Source organism: Typopeltis vanoorti, chromosome 4, assembly GCF_054136105.1.
Source record: "Typopeltis vanoorti isolate ZY-2024b chromosome 4, IOZ_Tvanoo_1.0, whole genome shotgun sequence".
NCBI classification, from domain to species: Eukaryota; Metazoa; Arthropoda; class Arachnida; order Uropygi; family Thelyphonidae; genus Typopeltis; species Typopeltis vanoorti.
In genome coordinates, this window is record NC_143552.1 from 81,616,778 (window position 1) to 81,638,749 (window position 21,972).

At 35.6% G+C, this 21,972-nt stretch overlaps 1 protein-coding gene across 2 annotated transcripts in view; it reads right to left on the reverse strand.

Moving 5' to 3' along the window:
• RagC-D (Ras-related GTP binding C/D) overlaps positions 1 to 21,972 on the reverse strand; it is a 215,556-nt gene that overhangs the window by 33,174 nt on the left and 160,410 nt on the right. For both annotated transcript variants that reach the window (XM_090391300.1, XM_090391301.1), the window contains exon 7: positions 7,178 to 7,320. In XM_090391300.1, coding sequence (XP_090247426.1) covers positions 7,178 to 7,320 — 143 coding nt within the window. The remainder of the gene's footprint in view (positions 1 to 7,177; positions 7,321 to 21,972) is intronic.

Here is a 21,972-nt window from a genome sequence, read left to right on the forward strand (position 1 = left end):
GAAAAAAAAAAAAAAAAAACCACCTTGGCTACATCAATGCTAGAATCCTATTATTATTATTCTATTGGTTACAAAATTACATTGGGCGGAGAGCAACATGTTTATATATATATATATTAAAAACAAGATTATACATATAAATTTCAACCAACTGGTATATGGTTTCTAATACTAGCTGAAGGTTGCTTAAAGTCCTAAAGTATGCTGGGTACTGAGTATTAAGTAGGCTGAATATGTGCCATCCAGATTCTTGGAATTTTCATGCCTCCATTATTGTTGATATTAAGATGGTTAATCAGAATTTCGCAGGCTTCTTTAAATTTTCTTTCATACCAGGTTTTTGAATGGTGTAGGGAGCGGGTACTTTTCCAATCAATTTGGTGTAAGGTGTTGAGAACATGGTCTGAGAGGCCTGCTTCACCAAAATTGTTATATTTAATGTGTCTTTTGTGTTCTTTTTTCCTTATAGGGACTGTACATCCAGTTTCACCAATATAAGGTAAGTTACAGGTGCAGTAGATGCAGTAAACTTCCAGGATGTGCCAATGGGATGAGAGGATCCTTAGAGGATATATCTTTAATTTTGTATGTGGTTTAAAGGTGGCATTGTGATTATAATGGTGTAGGATTCTGTTGATTTTTTCTGATAACCCTTTAATGCATGGGATAGCTATGGTTTTATTGTAATCTAAATTCTTTTTTGATGAAGTTTTATGAAGGATTTTATTAATAGTATTTTTGTTGTAGTCATTATTTATAAATGTGTTGCTAATAATTTTTAATTCTTGTTTAAGAGCTTGCTGATTAGAACAAATTGTTGTAGCTCTGTTTTTAAGGGTGTTAATGACACCATATTTTTGTGATGGGTGGTGGTATGATTTAGCATGTATGTATTAGCCAGTATGTGTTGGTTTGTGGTAGACCGTGAAGGATATATTGCCTGAAGGAAGACATGTGACCAGTGTATTCAGGAACGTGAGCGAGTTCTGATTTTCAATTTTGATGGTAAATTGTATGCGTTCGTGTTGTTTGTTCAGGTGGCTAAGGAATGTGTCTAATGTTTGTCGCCTGTGTGGCCAGATAATGAAAACATCATCAACGTATCTAAGCCACACTGTAGGTTTTAGAGCGAAGGAGTCAAGAGCACTTTGCTCAAAGGCTTCCATGTAAAAGTTAGCAATTGGGGGGGGGATAGTGGTGAGCCCATGGCTGTACCTTCGTTTTTGTAGGTAAAATTTATTTTGCTACAAGAAGCAACCAGAGCATAGTACGTGGACAAAGAGGGCCAAAATGTCGGGGGGGGGGGGGGATTTGTTCTGTAGGAGAAGAATTGTGTCATTGATTGGGACATTTGTGAAAAGGGCAGAAACGTCGAAACTGACTAATAGATCATCTTTTATGAGTGTTATGTTTTTAACTTTGTTTATAATATTGGTTAGTAACTTTAGCAAACCATGTAGATAGTATTGTAGTGTAGCTTGTTTCTCTGTATATAGTGTACATGCTCCAGAAGATGATCTTGATATAAAGATCATCTTCTGGAGATGATCTTTATATCAAGGATAATTGGCACCTTATCATATGCCTTTTCCAGACCTACAAAACTTAAATACAGATCTTTGTTATATTGCCATGCTTTCTCAACTATTTGTCATAAAGTGAAAATCTGATCCTGACAACCTCTATTTGACCTGAATTCAACTTGTTCTTCACCAAGCTTTCCTTCCACAATCCTTTTCAATCGTTTCAAGTATACTTGTATGAATCTTACCAGGAACACTCAGTATAGAAACTCATCTGTAATTCTCACATTCAGTTTTATTTCCCTTTTTATATATGGACACTATGAGAGCTCTACTCCAATCATCTGGAATTCATCCCTCCAGGCCTTCTGAACTATACAGTGCCACCACTGTAAGACTTTTATACCTCCATACTTGAATATTTCTGTTCGAATATCATCTACAAAAGCTGCCTTTCCACATTTCAGGCTTCTGATGGCTTTTTCTACTTCAAGAATGGATATATATTCTGGACTGCATGCTTGTTAAGTATTTTTTTACCACTGTGCTGTCACTGATTTAGCAATTTTTCAAAGTAATTACTTCATACATCCAGGATATCTTTTTCTCCGGTTTTCATGTCACCTTTATCATCTCTAACTCCTTTTACAGCACTCTTTCCTCCATTTCTAAGCTTCTTCAACAACCTCCAAAATATTTTGCCACCTTCAAGATATTTATTTTTATGTTCTTGCCAAAGTCTTCCTATGCCTTTTGTTTAGGTAGTTTTACACAGTGTCTAGCTTTCTTACATTTGTCTCTGTATTCTCTAAGAGCACAAGCTGACTTATTTGCAGGAACTTTTGATATGCTTTCTTCTTTTCCTTCACTGCCTCTTTAACTTCCTGTGTCCACCAGGAGTTCTGATTTTTCTATCCTTGCAGACAACTTCACCACATGTCTCTCTGGCTGAATCAAAGTTTTCTTCAGGATTTACAAATGAATCTCTAAGGTTTAGTTCCTGTTCTCAAACTCTTTCATTTTTTCTTGATTAATGTTTGTGTATTTTAGTCTACAGTTCACATCTGAGAGCTGCTCAACTTTTATTCGCTATTAAAATTTCTTACATGTTCTTCTTTTCAATATGAAATTCAATTTCATCCTGCTCAAGACTAAATGGTGATCACTTCCAATTTCAAATCCTCTGTACACTCTGGTGTCCTGTCAGTGATAAAACATCACCATCACAATAACAAAGACAATGAGACTTTTCTTATTCCTTGCCTCTTCTCTCCATGTGAATTTGTGTACATTTTTATGTTGGAACATGGTGTTAGTAATAACCAGTCCATCTTGAGAAGAAATCCAACAGGTATTTGCCATTATTATTAGCTTTGCTCTTTCCTCGAAATTTTCCCAAATATTTTTTAATGTCTGACAATCATTTCCTATTCTGCTATTTAGATCCCCAACAAGGACCAACTTTTCCTTTTTTGTTGTGTCAGTTGCTTTCTCTAAAGCCTCAAAAAATTCCTCCGCTTCTATCTTAGAACCTTCTGTGGGACCATAGGCACAAATAAGTCTCATTGTTCAGTTCCCCATTCTGATATTTGCACACATAACTCTACTTGAGACTGCCTGCCATTCAAGAAGATTAGCCTCATATTTAGTGTTGAATACTATGGCTCTCCTTTTCCTTGATTATCATTGCCTGAATATAACATTTTGTATTTATTGCTCAGAAAGATCTCACCAGTTTTTGCCTTTTTTGTTTGTCACCTTTATTATGTTGATCTGGTACTTATCCAATTCCTCAACTAACTCCGTTTCTTTGCCATTCAGGCTTCTTATGTTGATGGTACTGATCTTGAATTCTGGTGTTGTTGAATTGGGGTGGGTTTCAGTATTTGTTCCAGTAGCTGACTTTTCGGTGTTTACCCTGGTTCCCTAGCAAAAACAACGGGGGGGGGGGGGGGGGGGGCCTGTTTAACCGGCCGATGCCCCAGCAGGCATGAATTTTTGTCATGTTGTACCATCATTTTGTATTTTGGTTTAAGCCAATAAGAATACAATTTGGTCGGCTAAATCCCAAATTGCCAGCCCATCCTCGTTCATTCAGTATCCAGATGGATACCTAACAGGATTCACCATGAGAAGGTGAGGATTGGATATTAGGTCAGAAGCCCTTGTCGGTTCTCCACGTTCCTTTAAAGGCTATGTGGAGCTCTCATCTCAGTTATACAGCTTCGACTCTTAAGCACCCTATATATATATATATATATATATTAAAAAATTAACTCATGAAATTTAAGATAATGTTGATATTGAAATTCTATCAGCCCTCTGATGAAACTGAAAATAAACGAACATGTACTGATGGTAGTTAAATAATACTAAACCACACATAAAAACTGTCCTCATAAGGCAGCCACAATTCATATTTCAAATGAACATAACAGTAAATATTCAACCAATACTATATCTTTGAATATAGGTAAAACTTGACATTTTTTCTCTCCATCAAGAATAAGCCTGTGTTATCATTCCAAGGTTATCAAATTCCTTGCTCATGCAACCTCTTTTACTATGAGCAGACAAGCAGAGGTGAGGATCCAAACGCACAAGGATTATACCAGATATTTTGAAGAAAAATTTGACTTTCTTCACATTCTATCTCTATCAGATACAGCATCTGATGTAATACAAAACAGTTTTTTATGGAAACTTATGAGACCAAACCTGCATTATTATGGCTGTGTGTTCAGTCCCAAGATATGGAAATAAGTGCCTTGAACTGCTATACATTTTTTCACGATAAATTGTTGCTGTATTTTTTATTCTTGTCTAATTTGCAGTGGATTAAGAGACAGCTATAGTTCAATCCCTGCAGCCATAAATGTTAACTGTCATATAAACTATCACAACACCACATCTATTTAAATGCACTGATTATCACTTCAGGTGCTCTCTGAAACAAAGACGAAAGTTAAGTATAATTAAGCATATGTGTTTCTTAATCACATGTATAAATCATCCTTACATCCATGCTTCTTCAGAATAAATCACAAAATTATTTTTTTTCTGTAAACAACCACAAGGGAGTTTCTCGTATTCTTAAAAAATTTAGCATCATTCCTCAACTCTCTTCTGGAGTGTTATACTGAAATCTATTGGTTACTCTGTGGTTTATTTATTTCACACTAGCAGGAAGGCTGGCTACTACCTTTTTGTAATAAGATATGGTGGGAAAACACTAGTCATTCAAGTGCTGGTTCTTAATGAAAAGACTGTACAAAAAAAAGCTGTAAGAATCTTCTAAACATACCACCCACTGAATTAGAACCCTTTATGAAGATGCATGTAAACATCACAAGGCATACGTGCAAAATACTTGGTCACATGCATCACCATGCCTTCTAGGAAACTATTTAAGAATGCTGCTGTCAGTAATCATCAAAAGTCTACTAAAAAATTTGCTTGCTAATGCCTTTTATTCCTTTACAGGGTGCAGGTGAGGCCATTTAGCCCTATCTAACTTTTGGAGACTGAGAAGGCAATTCAATCTCCATTGGTAGCCTATCAGAGATATCTAGCCCAAGACTATCATTAATTACAGGACAAGTGCCACCATCTTGTGGTTCCTAATCCTAACACTATATATTTATTGTCTGAGATGGATGTGGATTCCACAGTCGATTTTCTTGAGTTTACAGGAGAAAAAACCCGCTTGCCCATGCCAGAGATTGACTAACTCGGGAACTGGTCGAAGAAAGGTTTAGAAAATGTTCCCCTAGTTGGCAACTAGAACTGAATCCAGGTTTTTTCTTTGGGCAGTCAAGTATCATGGAGTGCAAACACGACTCCATTGAGCTACACAATTTTGAAAACAGCAGAGCTGCTGACTAGTTTCTCAAAAGGTGATAAATCAGTGAAAAAATAATTCACAATGTCTAAATTGATTGTCTAAAAAGCGTAACTGTGTGGCAATTTCCTGACAGGCTGTCAGGAAATTGCCAGCATCTGACACGGCTTGGATGGATGAACATAATTTCCTGTATGCAGCAATTGACAAAAGCATTTAATGAAGGCTGTTCCTTGCCCACATCTCAATGAACTATGCACAAGCAATTGAAAAGGATTGGTACTGGTAGCCAGATGCCTATATGGAAACCACTGATTTCTATGAAGAACCAGAAAAGTTTGTCTGCAATGGTATCAGAAACACCATGACTGGACACTGGAAGACTGTAAAGAGTCATGTAGCTCCAACGAGTCACGGTACATCGTGTACCGATCATAGCCAAAGAGTTTGGCGTGAGCTCCATGAAGCAACGAACCCAGCTTGTCTTGTAAACACAATTTAAGGATCTGGAGATGGTGTCATGGCATGGGGCATTGTTCTGTTGGTATGGAACAGGTCCTCTGATATTATAAGAAGGTTAGGTTTTTTCCATAAAATATCTGAACATTATTGCCAATCAAGTCCATCCTGCAAATGTTGACTTTTTATTCAGAAGGTAATGGTTGTTTCATGAATAACAATGATGCTGTGCATCGTGCAAGAATTGTTCAACATTAGTTCTGCAAGCATGACAACAATTTTCACCATCTTCCCTAGTCACCATAAAGCCTGGATAAAACTCCCATTGAGAATCTATGGAACATGTCAGAAAAACAGATCTAGGAGCAAGTCCTCTTCTGTTAAATCGGAGCCAGTTAAACACTGTCTAGTGAATACCTGGTGTGTTGCAGACATAGATGCAATCCAAAACTGGAATCTATGCCAAACTGCATATGTGCTGTCAATCAGGCTAAAGGAGGTCTAACACAGTATTAACTAAAAGTTGCTAATTCAGTGGCTGGTATGTGTATATAAACTGAAATAGCCTTCATCTAATAACAATCACAGAATGTACTGCCAAGCTCTCATCATTACTGAATTGTTTCATGTAATATATACTGTTTCATCTTTACAACTACATATTTGTTTCTCAGTTTTCACTATCAAGATGGTTTTGTATCAAAACTGAAAAATTTGGGTCTGTAATATATTTTCATTTCCTATAAATCTATTTATTCTTATAATGCCTGTCTAGAAATGTTTCTGATTCTAGATGTTATAAAACACAGAAGCTATAATGCTGTTTCATTAGTAGTCAAAATATTGTACTGCTGAAGATTAAAATATTCTGATTAACTGTTCTATTCATGAAGGGGGAGAAAAAAAAACAAAAAAACTCACCCATATATACAAGAAAGATTGATAACTACATCAATCATATCACAACAGAGCTCATACGACTGCATATCTACTGGAGAACTATCTGTTGCAATGTATATTTTACTAACGACATCAAATAGGAATGCTTTTTCAATTTATGTAATATATACTGTTTCATCTTTACAACTACATATTTGTTTCTCAGTTTTCACTATCAAGATGGTTTTGTATCAAAACTGAAAAATTTGGGTCTGTAATATATTTTCATTTCCTATAAATCTATTTATTCTTATAATGCCTGTCTAGAAATGTTTCTGATTCTAGATGTTATAAAACACAGAAGCTATAATGCTGTTTCATTAGTAGTCAAAATATTGTACTGCTGAAGATTAAAATATTCTGATTAACTGTTCTATTCATGAAGGGGGGAGAAAAAAAAAACAAAAAAACTCACCCATATATACAAGAAAGATCGATAACTACATCAATCATATCACAACAGAGCTCATACGACTGCATATCTACTGGAGAACTATCTGTTGCAATGTATATTTTACTAACGACATCAAATAGGAATGCTTTTTCAATACCAGAATTCTGCAAGAGAATAAGTCAACAGTAGCTACATTAACATTTTGCCTTGGTTAAGAAAATTAGATGAAATGAGATGATTATTACTACATCTTTAAAAAAAAAAGTGTTATATTATACAAGTATTTGCATAGCATGAACAATTACCAACCTGTTTCTACTTCCACAGAATTCCAAATATTTTCAGAGTTTGTCAAAAGAGAGAATGCAAATTTCATCATCTATCATTTCTCCTAACAAAGTATAGGGCATGCATTCCCTATATGGCTAATAGACACAAATGCATTTTGCTGGATGGTAACCAAAGAGAAATGCAAAAGTACAAAATTTTGATAAACAGTTCAATCCCAATCAAGCCCTGACTGGTGCAATGCCCCTAATTCACCAGTTAGTGAAATAAGATTTAAATACAAGAACAAATTCAGATGAAAAGGAGGAAAGAAGAAAGTACCAAAATGCTAATTTTAACAATGATTTTTTCCCCTACATAAAAATCAAAAGTCATGCATGCTTTATGCAATCTTAACCATTTCAAAATATGCCATCTAAACCAAAGTCATAAGATTCAAACTATCCCTATAAAAAAGCAAAATAAATTCAACACTATGTTCCATGATTTTTAAACCTTGAAGGAACTTGGTTATCCATTATGATGTGAAAAGGAGCAATAAAAAAAAAATAAATAAATAAAAAACCATACAAGTTATCAAGTGAAAACTAATCCATCACTGAAAACGTTTCATGATTTAATTAATTCCTAAACAATTAGTTTTGTTGGAAAAGTAATACTGCTTTGTTATCAATTAGGACAAGTTTAGGTTCTTAATTAGGTTGAGAGAATTCAAACTATGGTCAATTTGAACATATTATTCAGTAGTAATCATCCATTCACTGGCAATCACCCATAAATGAGTGTTTTCCAAAAAAAAGTCACCAGGCTGGTTGTCCAAGTCAGCATATCTGCTCTTCAACCCAAAAAACTGCAGGTTTGAATCTCACCATGAGCATGGATGTTTGCAATTGTCATCAGGTGGGAGATGAATTTCACTGGCCACTGTGAGATAACTGTAGCACTTATTTGAAACTGAACTAGCTTGAAAAAGTACAAGTTTAGTCTTTACAGCAGATGTAGGATATCTAGAATTCAGATACACAACAAATTAAAAATATAAAAATGAATTTAAAATGAAATTAATAATAGAGTATTATTATGCTTAGTTGTTAGTTAAATGTTTATATATATATATATATATATATATATATCTGAAGCAAAACATTTTGAAATGTTTTTATTTTTGGCTCTTGAAGTCTTGCTCAGATATGAAATAAATTTATATAAATTGGATGTTAAAATAAATTAGAATTTTGTAAGCTGTCAAGTTTTGCAATATTGGTGTTTGTATCTAGACAAACATGATGTGACAGACAGGGGTCGCCAAACTTCTTTGACCGTCGACCCCCTTCAAGAGTTTCTTGACTTTTTATCGACCCCCTCTATTTTACTATTACGTAATTATAATAGGATAAGCAAAAAAGGCGCTTGTTGGTAAATACGTCATTTTGGCCTACTTGATTGGCCTCTGTAACTATTTTCATGACCTTGCTCCATCTTACAGATCCTATTCATGTCACTGTTCCCATGACTCACTCTTAACTGCATTGTCATTCAGGATGGAGACAATTCAAGTTAACCGAATTAAATATTACCCATACAATGATGTCTTATATTTTTCTATCGATCCTCAATCAACCCCTAACAATGTTATATCGACCCCTAGGGGGGGGGGTTGATATCGACCACTTTGGCGACCACTGATCTAGACAAACACTTTTTACAAAATATGAGGGGGGGGGGGGATCTGGAAAGTTCTGATAAACACCTAGAACAAAAATGATATTAAAGTAACTGATGTAACCATGAGAAAGAACATATGAGGATATAAGAATATAAGTTGCCTTCATAACTCTGCTACTAGTATGCTCTTTCTTGTTGTTATATCAGTTGCTTTAATATCATTTTGTTCTAGGTGTCTATCAGAACTTTCCAGACCTCCCCCCCCCCCTTGTATGCTGTCAGTAATGAGGGAAGTGAAAGTTACCAGTTACAAGCTGCAGGTTTGAATCCTTAGCACACCCACACTACTAATGTTCTTTATGTTTACAACCTTTCATGGATGAGAGTAAAAAAAAAGTGAGTCCAGATATGGCCAGTTAAGACTAATGCATGAATCATGTGTCCTTCCACAATGATAACATGTTTCTAGACAGCACTGATGGTTGAGGAGAATATGTTAATGCAATCTGTTCTTTTCTCAGTGGTATACTACAGTTTCAAATGGATTGCATTGCTTTAGTCAAGAAACAACAAAAGAAAAGTGCTCAGTTGGCCCAAAAAGAGAAATCTGATCTTGACTGAATATCTAAATATCATCAAAGATGAGAGAAAACGAAGGGAGATCTTATGAGAAATAAAGACAAGCCTGTGTTTAGGTAGCATTGCAGTTCACCAAACTGTCCTCATTTTAGAGAATAGCAAGCAACTCATGCTTGAGGCATTGGTTATGAAAAACTTGAATAATTTTGGGTGCCTACTACAAGATGCCAAATGAAGAGGAAGAATAGAGTATGCCATAAGCAAAGCCAAGAATAGGGTTCCATGTTAGAAGAAAATGTCATTAATTTAAAGAGGGCAGAGGATGGAGTAAGTAGAAGAGGTTTTGGGTAGTCCAGCAATAGTGAAGAAATCTGGAGAAGAAACCATTCATTATGACACAGGAAAATGACCAGAGAGGAAACTGTCAACCAAAATGCAATGGAAAGAAGAGAATAGACATGAAGTACGCTAGACCTGGTCAAAAATCCTCAGAAATATCAAGAGTGATATGTTTCCATGTTCAGAAGTGGGTAAAGTTTTCTGGATGGACTGTGTGATCGTGAGCTCACAGCTAAGTCATTGTTTAAATATTGATTTAATGATATTTGATAATTAGTGTTTGTAGTATTCTTGTGTATGACTGTGTGGTTGTGTTTATTTTTTTATATATTTATAGTGTATGATACATAAACTGTGTTATTCATGGTGCCGATGCAAATGAGAACAATGGCAGCCAAGCTATTGTTGTGCAGAGGGTTTGACATGGAATTTTGCAAAATATTGTGTACGCACGCAGACATGTACACACACAATATTAGTAATGTTGTTAGAATGCAGAAAGGTGAAAGAATTGATTGATTTAGCTGGAACCAATGACATGAGAGTGAGAAGTATTGTATGAAAGAAAATGTGAAAGAGTTAGTGGAAGAAATGAAAAAGATCAAGATAGTGGAGTTTGTCAGTCTGCTACCACGCTATGACAGAGGCAAACTGAGAAGGAGGGCAATGATAGCTAATGAATCAATATGCAGGTTATGCAGAAGGAATGATGTAGAGTTTATAGATCTATGGCCTGAGTTTGATGTACGTAAAGATTTGTACAATGCTGATGGAATACAACTAAATGGATTCAGAGTTAGGTGTCTAGAGAGCTTTACTCACTGAGAGTGTGGAAGCACAAAGTCAGGAAAACTAAAGAAATTAGGATAGATGCAGATGAGTATGTGAAGGCACTCATGAAGCAAATGAGTGCGAGAAATAACCAACAAGTGCAGAATCTAGTCAACAAGCAACAAGCAAATATATTGAATAGGGTAGTTGTGGGTGTAGGTTTCTATATACTAATGCCAGAAGTATAAGGAACAAGATTGAAGATTTTTCAGCATTGGTTAGTGCAACCTTGCCAAACATTACAGACGTTAGCGAGACTTGGCTAACAGCAGATGATGCAGTTATAGGGATAGAATGCGATGGATTTAGTATTTGCAGGAAGGATAGAGTAGATAGGTCGGGGGGGGGACTGATGATGATGATGATAATAACAGATGTACTGCAGCCAACAAGAGTAGGAGTCAGTCATGCAGATGGCAGTTCTTTTGAGTCAATCTAGTGTGAGATTGAGGACAATAGCACAAAATATAAAATTGGTTGCTGCTATAGGTCAGGGATGATGGGGGAAGACATACATCAGCAGATTAGTACAATCAGTGCAAGTTGAGATGGGAAGGAAGGAAGATCACATGGCAGGAAAGGAAATGGAATTTATACACGTACTGAGAGATAATTACTTGAAGCAGAATTGAACGGAGGGGGACTGGGGTATGAGAAGGTTGGACCTTGTTATAGGTCCATAACTAAGGTGGCTATGTTGCCTCTGATTGGGGGAAGTGATCATGTTGTGTGGACTTGGAAGGCAAAACATGGAAAATCCAATTAAGAAGGAGTATATGTGTGGAACTCCAAGGGGGAATGATTATGATAATCTTAGGAGGCAGCTTGAAGCAGTACCATGGCATAAAGATCTGCAAAGGAAGGATGTTCGGTGCCCTGGGGGATAATCAAGGGATATCTGGAGGAAGCAATATCACCTGTATATCCGAGGTCAGGAGAGTAAATCAGGTAGGAGTTAGATGGATAAGTAGCATCATTAAGCATAAACTGCAAACAAAGGAAATGTTGTGGAGGTATATAAAGAGAAAGGTGACCAGCTAACTCATGAAATTTAGCTGGTCATCTTCCTCTTTATATATGTAGGTCAGGTTAGAACCAGCTAACCTAACCTACAAGGAACAGGCAAGAAAGGTGACCAGCATGATACAGAATGCAAAATCAGATTATGAGAAGAAATTAGCCTAACAGGAGTAAAGAAATCCCAAAGAGTTTTTCATTATATGGTAAGTTATCATGAAAGGATAACTTTCATGAGCGCAGATAGTGGAGGAATAATGGAGGCAGACAAAATTGTTGAGCTACTGAGTGATCATTTTGCAAGGATACATCATCCAAGTGAATATATTTATATGACAGAAGTGACAGGGACTGATGTGAGAACAGAGATTGAAGAATTGGAGGTAGTATATTGCAGAATCGGAATGCAATTACAGCCGTGGGATTGGATGGGATATTGGCTCGTGCTTTATGAGAATGTGCATAGCAACTGGCGATGGCTTTGACTAGGCTGTTTAAATCTCTGATCTGTCAACGTCCCAAGAGAGTGGGTGCCTTTATGCAAATAATTCCTTTGCATAAAGGCGAATCTAATCTGCAGTAGCAAATTACAGACCAATTAGTATCTCAGGAAATACCAAGAAATTTTATACTTAGTTTTAATCTTTTTCCCAAGGAAGCAAAACAAAAGTTTTGCACATTAAATATATTCATGTCTGAGCTACTCGTATATAGAGACTAATGACTACATATCACTTGCCTCAGTATGGGTCTGGCTTCCACTGATGAGACCTCAATAAAGGTTGAAACCGGTCTTGGTAGTGCATTCCCATTATGCATTGCATTATACACATCCAAAAGGGGGGAGGTGCGTTTTGCATTATGGGACATATACTAAGGCAAGTGATATGAAGTCATTAGCTTCTATATACTAGTAGTTCAGAAGTGAATATATTTCATGTGCAAAACTTTATTTTGATTCTTCAGTAAAAGGATTAAAACCAAGAATAAAATTTCTTGGTATCGTTAATGTATAATAAACCAAGGTTAAAAGATTTCTACATAGTATTTCAGGAGTGATGGTAAAAGTACTGGGAAAGCTAGTCAAAAAGAGAATTAAGGAATGTGTATAAGAATATGATACTCTATGAGGGGTAGCATGGCTTTGTGAAGGATCAGTCATGCCTTAGTAATCTACTTACTTTTTATAATATAGATCAGGGTTTCTCAAACTGTGTTCTGCGAGAAGTTCTGGAATTTGTCATTTTAGTTTTCTAAACATTTTTCATGAATAAATATTTTATAGTAGAAATATTCTGAGGAGAATAATATTCGTGAATATGTCGAAAAGCTCAGACCCAGAACGCCTAATAACATCTGTGTATCGTTAATTTTCACACATCAAAATCTTTCAACATTTGGGAAAGGGAATACTGCTGTTTATGATGGGTCATAAAAATTGCCTGCAAGCGAATTATAACAATGGTGGCATATCCTCTGTTCTCAAAACTGAAGGAAATGACATCTGTGTCAGTGACCAAGCGGCATATTTTTAAACATGGAAATATTCATGAATTATCGTTATTTTCACACATCGAAATCTTTCAACAATCGGGAAAGAGAATACCGCCGTTTATGACCGATCATAAAAATTGCCTGCAAGCCGATTACAACAATGGGCGGTGTAAACTGAACGAAATAACATCTGTGTTGCAAATGTTAATGACCAATCAGCAAGGAAGTATAAAGAAAATTTTTCCACTGAAATTGAAGATCAAGGTAGTCTGTATCTGGTTCTTAGATCTAGTAATACTGAATACTTTCTTTGCAAGTTCGTATTGCAGTGTGTAAGAGCTTGTTCTGAAACCAGAGTGTCGTGATTTTTTTAAAAGTAATAGGAATACAGATTTAAATTCTAACATGAATAAGAGAAGGCAATTTGTTTAATTTTGTTATTAAGAAATCTCTTATTGAAGGTGTTTGTGGCGGAACAGATAGTGAATCATCCACCTCAAGCCTACAGAGCGATCTCCAGGATGTACAAAAGGAGGGGAAACTACCAGCACACAGGAGAAAAAGTCTGCATTCACTCGTAAGTACTTATAATATTATAAATATATTTGGTGATCAGAATAGGATATGTCAATGAAATCAAATTAATTATCTGACAAATAATTAATTATTAATTCATAATAAAAATCAAAATGGGTCAGAAGTAAAACACTTGACCAAAGACTAGAGACTGCAGATATGAGAGTCCTGAGAAAGATTAGAGGCGTGAACAGATGGCATCAATGGCAATATCATATTAAAAACGGGGATATTAGGAAAGAATTTGACATTGTCTGCATCCAGGAATGTGTTAGCAGAGCTAATCTCAGGTGGTATGGTCACCTAAACAGAATGGGCGAGGAAAGATTAGCAAAACAAGTGTTCTCTGGCAGGTTGGCAAGAAAACGACCCATAGGAAGACCATGATATAGATGGATTGATACTGTACAAAGTGCCTTAGACGATAGAAATATAAGATCTGATAATGTTGGAGTCTTGACAAGTAACAGACTGATTTGGAGGAAAATTGTAGATAGGAAGTTAGTAATGATATAATTTTTTCATGTAGTACTATCATATCCTGTACACCCCTTGTGGATACATGGCAGGAATTTGATGATGATGATGAATAAAAATCAGCTAAATTACCAATTAATTATTAATTAATACATTACAAAATAACCAAGGTGTTCCGTGAAAATTTCAGGATTTGTGAAGTGTTCCGTAGAAAAAGTTTGAGAAACCCTGATATAGAGTGACAACTGAGTTGGATAAAGGGAATGAATACATAATGATACTGCTGGATTTTGCAAAGGTATTTAACAGGATACCATATGGAACTGTTATACAAACTGTAACAAATGGGGATGGATAGGAAATTGGTGATATGGATAACAGGTTTCCTGACGGACCAAAAAGTAGCATACGGAGGAGGAGAATCCAGAAGAAAGCAGGTGGCTAGTGGTTTGCCACGGAGCTTGTGCTTGGACCAACTGTGTAATTTGTAGATAAATGATATAGGAAATAATTTAAAGGAAGACATTCAGTTTGATGATGATACCAAGTTAGGAAGAGTAATAGTACCAGTCACCTTATCAAATTATAGATCAAGATCCCACCAACTCACAAAAGAATAAGGTGTGCAAGTTATTGAACAAAGTCACTTCCTGGCCAAAAGAAACAGTCAACAAACTCAAACCCCTCCACGTTAAAACACCCAGGATATATAGAGCTCCAAAAATTCACAAACAAGGTATACCTTTAAGCCCTATTGTAGATAGTATAAACAGTCCCACATATAAACTTGCTAAACATTTAGCCAAACTACTAGCCACTTGCACAAACAATTCTCCCTCTTTTGTTAAAAATTCTACCCACCTAAAAAGTATTTTAGAAAACCACACCTTAAAAAGTTCAGACTTAATGTTGAGTTTTGATATCACCTCATTATTCACGAATGTACCATTAACTGAAACTCTTAACTTACTAAATTCATAATTTCCCCCTGATATATTTCAGCTATTTAAATTCATAGTACAGATAGGTTATTTTACATGGAAAGGGAAAATATACAAACAATTAGATGGGTCAGCTATAGGATCCCCTGTTTCTCCCCCCTTAGCCAACTTCTACATAGACCATCTGGAAAAGCTAGCTATCAACACAGCCACTCTCAAACCTAGTCTCTGGCTATGCTATGTTGATGATGTGTTTGCTATTTGGCCACAATGCCCAGACACGTTGAATACATTTCTAGTGCATCTAAATAGCCAGAACCCTAAAATTAACTTTACAAGGAACTAGAAGCAAATGATTGTCTGCCCTTCCTGGACAGACTTATAGCACGTCTTCCAGAAGGTTCCTTATCATTCTCGGTTTATAGAAAACCCACACATACAGGGAGATATTTACACAAACAATCACACCATCACCCTTCTCAACAATATGGTATCTTAAAAACACTAACCCATAAAGCTAGAGCAATTTGTTCCAATGACATTACTCTCATTGCTGAACTTTCTCACCTGCATCACACCTCCCTGACCAATGGCTATAATCCCCATAAGATAGATAAAATACTAAATGCTCCCCAAAAATCCCCCCCCCCACTATCTACCACAGAAGACCATAACAAAACTATCACCATCCCATACATTAAAGGCACATCTGAAAAGATATCTAGGGTGCTTAACAAACACCAATTATGCACTGTATTTAAACCTTATGTGAAATTGGCAACTCTCATCTGTTCACCTAAGGACAGATTCTCTCCTTTATCACATCCAGGAGTCTATGAAGTGCCCTGTCCATGTCATCGAGCCTACTATGGACAGACAGGAAGAACTGTGGACATCCGTCTCAATGAACACAAAAAATATATCCAGCACTTTCTCTATGGCAAGTCGGGTCTGGCAGACCATGTTTTAGATACCCCTGCACACAGGATCAATTGGGAAAAAACAAAATACTGCACAGAAGCTTTTACAAGTCAGAGAGGTTGTTCCTGGAATCAACAGAAGCCTTGAAACATACTCCAAACCTCAACAAGTATGGCTGTATAAATCTACCAAAGATTTGGGAGACAGTCATCCTAAGACCAAATTAATATGTTTTTTTTTTGTTTTTTTTTTTTTAACTTAGATGGCACCTAATTAGGACTTTAGTCTTTGTGTTGCACTACAATTACCCATACTAGTCTCACTGTTACACCGGATTGCAGTTGTCTTGCTACTGTAACAAACTTTGTTTTGTGCTCTGAAGATGCTGGATATAATACCAGCGAAATATTAGCATTTAAGTTAAATAGTTATTTTCTTATCAATCTGTGTTTGCATCTATACCATTAAAATCCAATCAACATGTGCGACAAACACAAGTCTTTCCACACGATAATGGATGGTAATTTAATGTGGAAAAGTGTAATATTATGCATTTTGGGATACAAAGATTACAAGTTGTGAGTTAGTAGATAGAGAGCTGAAGTTTAGAGGGCATATTGCTAAAGTAGTTCACAGGATTACTTATTTATTGAAGAATACACTAACAAGCAGAGATAAGGGAGTTATCATTCCTCTTCATCAAGCCTTCATAAGGCCACATCTGGATTACTGTACTCAAGTCTAGTCACCTAGTTTTCTTAGGGATGAGGAAGTGGTGGAGAGGATTCAGAGGCTAGTGATCAAGATGGTAAGAGGTCTGTTGAATGCTTCATATGGGGACAGATTGAGGTTTGTGGATTGCAAAAACTGGTTGATAGACAAAAATAAGGGGGTGGAAAAAACATTTGAGAAATATGAGAAAAACATTTAAGTTACTTAAAGAATTTTATAGGACTGATGCAGGGGAAATTATTATTATTATCATTATATAATATCTCCAGTGAGTCCAGACTCATTGCTGGAGGGCACTTACTCTACAACCTTCCGTCTCTACCAACCGAAACTGCCTTCATAGCCTACATCAATGCCATCTACTGCCTACCACCACTAGTATTTTCACAGACAATCACAAACATCCATGCCCACAGCAGAATTCGAACTTGGAGCCTTTTGGCTCAAGAGCAGATATGCTAACCACTTGGCCAACCAGGCTGGTAATGGTTCAGCATTTGGCTAGAGAGGGCAGAACAAGAGGTCATTCCTGGAAGCCTGGTTAGAGTGTGGTTATCAAAGGCATGAGGACTAAATTTTTCACTTGGAGAGTGGTGAATGAATGGAATAGGCTGTCTGAGTCAGTTGTGAGTTCTTTGTCTGTTAATGGTTTTAAGGAGAGGTAAGATAAATATGGTATTGACAGTTTGTGTCTCCCACAATGAGTCTTAGGACTCTGTAGGGGTGCCTGTGCAATAATAATAATAATGACAACTACTAATTTATAGACCTTCATATAGTGAATAAATTGGCTTTCATCACCTTCACTGTTTTTGTGAGGACTGAGATAAGTTCAATGGAATGGCAAGGTGATTATCTCCCTTTTCTTTGGGATGGGCTGAATACCGGTTTATTTCCATGATGTTAGGCATATGCTAAATGAGTACGATAGCTTGTACAGACAACAGGAAGGGGGGGATTTTGAGCACAAATGGGGGAGGAGGACAAAATATTATCTGGACCAGGAGAGTTATTGGAATTCAAGCTATTAAAGATCCTTCTCATGCCTTTGTTGCAAAGATTGGAAGAGACATGCAACAATATAATCTCTGTATAGTAGGGTGTGATTTGCCTTCATCTACACAAAAGTTAGAGAAGACTAATGATGATGGCAGGAAATCAGCTTTATCTTTGGATGATGTTATAATGTACTATCTGGAGATGGTGTGAGAGAGAAGGGTAGTAGAATAGATGGCATAAGTTATGACCAATAAATTTAGTCATAATTCCGACTTAGCCTTTTCCAAGATTGGATTAGATATGCATTTGTTGATAGCTTTAATAGATGCTGCATTCTTGCTCATAACAATAATCAAATTAGATATCTTTTCCCCCTTTTTTTTTTTTTTTTTTACTGCATCATAAATGTTAAAAGATTAAACACTTTGAATACTAGGCCTGAGTTTTAGTCACCTCTTATTCTACACAAATTTAACTGGTCAATCTACACTAAAAATTTCTGAACTTATTCTAAGTTGATTGTGAATGCAACTAATATTTCAGCATTTTCTGCCTACTTTCACAGTGTTGGTCCTCAGTATGAAAATAAAAAATAAAAAAAAAAACTATGAAAATATACATGGAAAACAGAAAACTTCAAATGTGATTTCAACAGCAACCTAAAGAACATTATCTCGTAAAAAAATTCTCATATGTAAGGAACCAAGGGTTGAAGAAAGCAATTTAAATGCTACCACAGTTGACTCACTGTAGTAGTAAACAACACAGCAAACTCTCTCTCTTGACAAACTTCAAAAAGTCCCAACCATAGTCTCATTGGGAAACACTGCTATTCTAAAGTAAATCAAACTATTCCTGCAGTCTTTAAAAAAGTTTGTTGTAATGAGAGTTAACCGTACTTCAGATATTTTTATTAGTGGTTATTTTTATTAATATTCAACTTTACTGTTAATGTATTATCAGATGATGTTATGGTATTACTCTTTCAGAGGGGTGAATGTTGTTTCATCAACTTGGTGAAACAACATTCACCAAATGGCTGGTTACAAATTGCAGTTGACTTCTTGCTTTCTCGATGTGTAATTTTTTTTTGTTTGTTTGTTTGTTTTTACATATGTGATGCTATTTTTAAGACAAAGTAGATAAAAAAAAATTATTTTTCTGAAAATTTTCATGCTGTTCCTCTAAATAGGCATCAGTACTTATATAGCACCTTTTGTGCTTATTTTCTGGAGAGGCACCCCTAGAAAATAAGCAAAAGGTGCTATAAGTACTAGATAAAAAAAAGCCTAGGAGCAATTAATCAAAATTAGTTGAACAACGTGACATGTAAAAGTGTCTGTTGCATTGTACTTTTTTCCTCCTTCCATCACACACTCCATTTTAGTTAGATTGTACTCAAATTCTCGGGGGACTTTAAGCAACCATATTCCTGATGTGATGAAAATTGGTACTCCTCTGCAGACACCTGTATAGGTGTCTGCAGAGGACACTATCACTCCTCACTCGTTTTATTTTAGTCTAAATGGGCTCAGATTTTACATTGCTGAAGAAATAACTCAGCATTCTGACCTCTTTATTAATCAACATGAATTCATTTAAGCAGTTTATTACAATACCAGGCAGGTGCTCCTCCTGTTATATTGAACCACATATAACTAAATTTTGTTGATGTGATTTCTATAGTACTGTAAAGAAGATGAACAAAAAAAAAAAACTTTTGGGCCACTGTTCATTATTTTCAAAATTTCTAGTTTTTTTTTCATTAACCAGATTTAATATTTCCAATTTGATATACTGTGTTTGAATACTTCTACTAAATAAGAGTAGCAGACTGAAAATATTCAACTAAAAACTGTAGTTGCAGCAAGTCAAATTTGAGTCCTAATGATTCTTTCTTCAGTATTATTTTGCTAAAGAATAACTGCTGTGAGCCCTTGATTTTAGTCACTTTAGAATTTTTAGTGAAGTGGACAAATTAATTATGAAATAGATAACAGAATAAGCATGCAGAAGAGATGTGAGAGAGAGACTAATTTATATGGAACAGCAAAGAATTCAAACAAACTAGCAATGTGAAAAACTACAATGCAATTTTAATATTTGCTACTGAGAGTTGAGCTAGAAATAACAGCTAAATTTAACTTGGAGGCATTTCCACATTACTCCCATATATAGAGAGATATGGTCTAATTTTGGTGTGCCGTTTGTTTCTTCAGTAGTATTGTTCTCTGACATGTTTTTGGCTGTTTTTTGTGTTCTGTCCACATCTTGAAGGTTCTTACACAGATATAAACAGAACTTCTGGTAGTCATTTCATTTTATGGTGTATACTAGGAAGAGGCTTTGTGTGTGTGTGTGTGTGTGTGTGTGTGTGTGTGTGTGTGTGTGTGTGTGTGTGTGTGTGTGTGTGTGTGTGTGTGTGTGTGTGTTGGTCATAAGAAAGTTAAAAGTGAGTGGGAAATCAACAAAAATGAAAGTATGTCCATAAAAATAACATTTGTTTCATTTTGTTGACGTGACTAAAGAATTATACTTCATTAATTATTTCAAATGCAAATTATTTCTTTTTGACTTTATATGTCGCTGATATTTGCATTCCCATCTGTTTGTAAAAGTACTGTATATGTAATTTTCAAATTATTAATAATGCACCACCAAGTACTCATCAAAAGAGAGTCCATTTAAACTCACACTTGAATAACATACCTCTCAACACATTTACTGAAGATGCACTCAGAACAACTAACGGTGGCTTATTCCACACATACACCCACATACTTCTTAACACCCCTAGCCAACTTCTGGGGATACCTCCGAATTCTACTCCACCATCCATAAGGTGCAAAATCTTGTGTTTATATTGTAAGATCTCTTTACTATGTTTCTATCATATCGCCTCTCCTTCATCTTCAAATTCTAAAGATGACACCTCCTCAAACTGTCCTCATATGTATAATTCCATAGATCAGTTATCATCTTGGTTACTCACTGATAAATGTTTCAACTGTCTTCCCATCTCCTTGGAACCAGGTTACCACACAGTAATCAAGATATGGTCTTTTCAATGTTTTGTAAAATGGCAGAATAACTTACTTATTTCCATAAATTAGTGTTCTCTTTAACATGGCTGTTATATGTAACCTGCATTTCTAACATATGTTAGCATTAGAATACAAGTTAGACATAATCTATTTATATAATACTCTGTCTGTAATGTCCTCATCCAAAATACATATCAAACAATATGTTTGGATGATTAAAATAAGTACTGATGATTCATCTAAGGAGATGGATAAGAAACTGATTACAGACACACAGTAACAGAGTTTAGAGAGAAGTTTTCTAGAAACAAGGTGGTAAGAAGTGGAATAACCTAGAGTCTGGAATATTCCACAGAAGTGGCCCACTGAGGCCACTATTCAACTTATTCATAAACGAATGAGGTACAAATATTAAAAAGTAAAATGCTCTTCTTTGCTGATGAAGTTGGATAGTCAACAGATAACTTCAGTTCTTTACAGGATGCTCTTAAAAGAACAGAAGAATAGGCAGGGAAGTGGAGTTTTAAAATTTGATGTCAACAAACACATTAATATGTTATTTGATAAGAAGCCATTTATTTAATAACATGTTGAATGGATGCATTTTAGAAGAGAATCAATTAACAGAAGAATTTCATTACTTGTTATTAAATTCCTATCAACATTTTGGTTGATAGGAATTTAATTTCAGGAATCATAATGGTAAGGCAACTTTTAAAGTTCAGTAGATTGTAGGTTTAATTACAGCAGCTTCACTTGTAGAAAAAAAGTTATAAGTTATGACAGAGTTATAAAAGTTATGAATAAAGTTATTCAGACCACTAGAGGGACTCGTGGTGTGTAGTGTCTGTTGAGAGCTCCTGATAAGATAAGTGTTATTTTAAGTTATCATTGACAATTTTGCTTGAATATT